General features: G+C 49.2%; 1 protein-coding gene across 1 annotated transcript; it reads right to left on the minus strand.

Moving 5' to 3' along the window:
• Positions 1–264: 264 nt before the first annotated feature.
• ANOM_011342 (KxDL motif-containing protein) lies at positions 265–1,172 on the minus strand (the record flags this gene model as incomplete). Its single annotated transcript, XM_015556598.1, has 3 exons — positions 265–387; positions 594–746; positions 865–1,172. The coding sequence occupies 3 exons, from the start codon at positions 1,170–1,172 to the stop codon at positions 303–305; spliced, it is 546 nt and encodes a 181-aa protein (XP_015401262.1). The 3' UTR covers positions 265–302.
• Between the last annotated feature and the right edge of the window lie 2,099 nt (positions 1,173–3,271).

A 3,271-nucleotide genomic window follows, 5' to 3' on the forward strand; every position in this document is an offset into this window, starting at 1 on the left:
AGCGGCTCAAATTTCAAGAAAAATCCCGAGTGCATTCCATCAAAATAATATCGCTACCGGTAAAAGGACGCCCAATATACAACATTGTGAAATCGTGAAAGACCCCATATATACCATCCCATAAAACCCACGGATCCCAAACAACTCGATGAAGAGATAAGCAAGCACACCTGGCCCAAGTTCTGGGAGCAATTTTCACGGAAAGTCGTTACCGCATAAAAACAAATTATCCCCCCAATAGCCAAGAAGGAAGAGAAAGGCGAACGAAATGTGGATATTAGCAGCTGTTCGCTGCAATGAGTTCAGTAATCGTCGTCATAAGTATACTTCTTCGTCGCTCGTCGGTATTCGTCGGGATGCACAGCCTCAGCTTTTGCCTTCAAAGCACTAGGTTTGAAAGCCACATCAGTATTTCGCATACAAACCCAGCAATGTACATTCGGCCTCGCAACATCTCGAGCCACTGCTAGTCGGGAGCCAGTGTTGCCAAGAACAAAACGACCAGCGGAGAGCGGGCCTCCACTTGGCGGAGCGGAGTCCCATCAGAGGAGGATGTATGAGCTCAATGAGGCGGAATAGATATTAAAACTCACCTCACTCGCTTCTGTGTCCATTCAAGATCCCTCTTAGTCTCTCGGGCTACTTTGATGCCGTCAGAGAAGTTGGCACGTACGCCTTTCAGTCGTCGCTGTGCGAGAGCTTGCAATTCGAGAAGTTCACGTTGTTTGGCATTCAGCTGTCCGGAACTGTGTTCATAATCCATTAGCACACATATACTACTCTCCGCATTCAGGAGGCATTGCTTTTGCTTAACAATCAAGTCACAAGCAGCCTCCGTTCGTCAAGGTATCGGCAGCTACTCACGCCTGTGCCTGTCTTGCGAGCCCCTTATCCAATGGCGTGGGGTCAAACACGTTCTGCATGCGGTCACTCAAGACATCGACAACGTCGACACCAGAGTACGACGCAGAACTCGACTCGTAGTCGCCACTAATGCTCCCAGAGCCGTAGCTGAAGCCGGCAGATGTGCGACTGCCCGCCGTCGTGCTGGTATCAGATACATCTGGCGGGGATCCTGAGACACGGCTGATAGGATATAGATTGACAGGAGCGGGTGCCTTGGAGGGAACATTGATGGGAAGCGGGGGAGCTTGATAATGCTGAGTCGCCATTGTGATAGGTTGTGTTGCTCGAAGAGTCGAAGCCGGCAGGGTATGCAAGACGACAATGGTTGATGGACAAGGCTAGAGGGTAGGCACAAGAGGCAATATCCGCAATCCAAGGAAGTTATATGGGTTTAGAATCTGCCTGACTTACACCGAATGGTGGAGGATCAAAGCGGAACAATCTTGTCAAGACCGGGGATATGATAAGAAGAATAGGGCTGGGGAAGTTAAGAAAGGAAGAAGGAGAAGAAAGCATGGTGACTGAAAAGATGAGGCTTTATATATCCCTCACCGGAGAGTCTTCCATCCGGCGGAGGAGTCTTTCATGAGGGCCATGACCTGTCTAGGGAGAGGGGGTACGAGTCATTCATTGGGCATTGGATTATCCCGGGAGCCTTTTTTCCCTCCCATCAGGCCTCACTCTCCCAAGACCCCCCAGTTCTCTCCAATCCGGACCCCCCGATTCCGCTCATCTCTTGATTTCTGGCAGCCCATTCGTCCCTGCTCCCGAATCGACCCCGCTCTGGTGGGAAGACCAAAACTTAAGGAAGAAATATAGATGGCCGGAGACTGGTCCAGCCCTCGCAAGTCCTCTCCACTCGGACTCTCTTCCGCGCTCCCGTGGCGATATTTGGGCATTTAGTCTTTTTTCGGACCATTTTCCATTCTCCGGTGTCAATTGGAAAACGAGGGACAGACAGCTATAATATATAAAAAGGGAGGAGCTGGGTGGGATTGTGTTAAGATATCACAACTGGTCTATCTTGGCGCGTGAGCGGGATTACTTGTGTGCTGTCTTCCACACTACCCATTCTTTTTACCTTTCCTGCAACAATATTTTTTTCCCTTTTCACATTCCCTCTGGATATCGTTTTCTACCCATCTTAAATCCTTCTTTGTGAAAATTCCAACTCTGGATGGTTTTCCTGAGTCTCACTCCCCTACTCTTCATTGAGTGTGATCGACCATACCAGGTGTCACGAATATTAGGAGGCTGGGTGGCTGGGCAACATGGATTCTGAGACCCAGGGCTTTATTCAATAGCAGGGAGATTGTGACAAAAAGAAAAGTTGCATGGCTACGGAGTTAACTAATTGCGACTTACCCCATAGCCGGTGTCGGTCAGTGGTAACTACCTTCGGCATCTTAGCAACTTGTTTTTCCTACTGGCTTTGGCTCTGTGCGGTGGTTGTCGAAGTCCTTATCGTGACACGTTCCGGTGGTATCCTGTTTGGTATCGATTGGTTGAGCATATGAGGTCGGGATGGTAAGGGGCAAAAGGTGAGATTCGCGGCATTCGATCGTTCCGATTGCGTGCGTACGTGATATTTTTTTTCCCTTTTTCTCTCCCCCTTTTGACAAGTTGGTCTTGGGAACACCCCTGAAAATTTTGCCAGCGACTGAAACCTGTCCGGAGAAAGCAGACGCTAATGAAGCCGCAGAACTTCGGTTACGGACTGCCATAGAGTTATAATCATGGCATTGGAAATCAATGTATGATCTGGAAAGGAAAAAGAAAAAGGGGGGAAGGATGAACTAAAACAGAAATAGGGAGTTTATTGGAGATCGATCATGTATTCCGGAATTCCATGATGGCTTCAACTCACGTCTACCCGGAAGCAAAAAACTTAAGATTACCGAGGTGGCATGGTACGACATGGAATGATACCCTGAAAGTCATTGGGGACGGTGTGAAGAACATGGTCTTATTCGTGCCGCTGAACATACGACGAGAAGATGTAATGAGTGCCCAGGGACAGAACTGAAACCATCACAGAGAACTGCCTGCTTCATGACCTTCAATTGTCCTGACTCCTGTGAAAATCTCTGACCCAGTGAAGCAGGCCGCAGCTAAACGACGACAAGCGTGCTAAACGCCGCCGAATGTGGGAAGCTCCAGAGCAAACGGGCCGGGGTGGACCGTGAACTCGCTGAGCGCAACACACCCGCGAGGTGACAGGAAGCGATAAGTGGGCTAATGGGGTCTTGGGGATTAGTATCAGGACCCCTTCAGAGAATGTGGCAATTCGATGCTTTTTGATTTATTTGTTTTCAAGAGACGCGGCCCTCCGTGTAGGGCCCCAGGAAAAGAACAGTTTTTAGGA

Source organism: Aspergillus nomiae, assembly GCF_001204775.2.
Source record: "Aspergillus nomiae NRRL 13137 chromosome Unknown contig00629, whole genome shotgun sequence".
Classification (NCBI taxonomy): Eukaryota; Fungi; Ascomycota; class Eurotiomycetes; order Eurotiales; family Aspergillaceae; genus Aspergillus; species Aspergillus nomiae.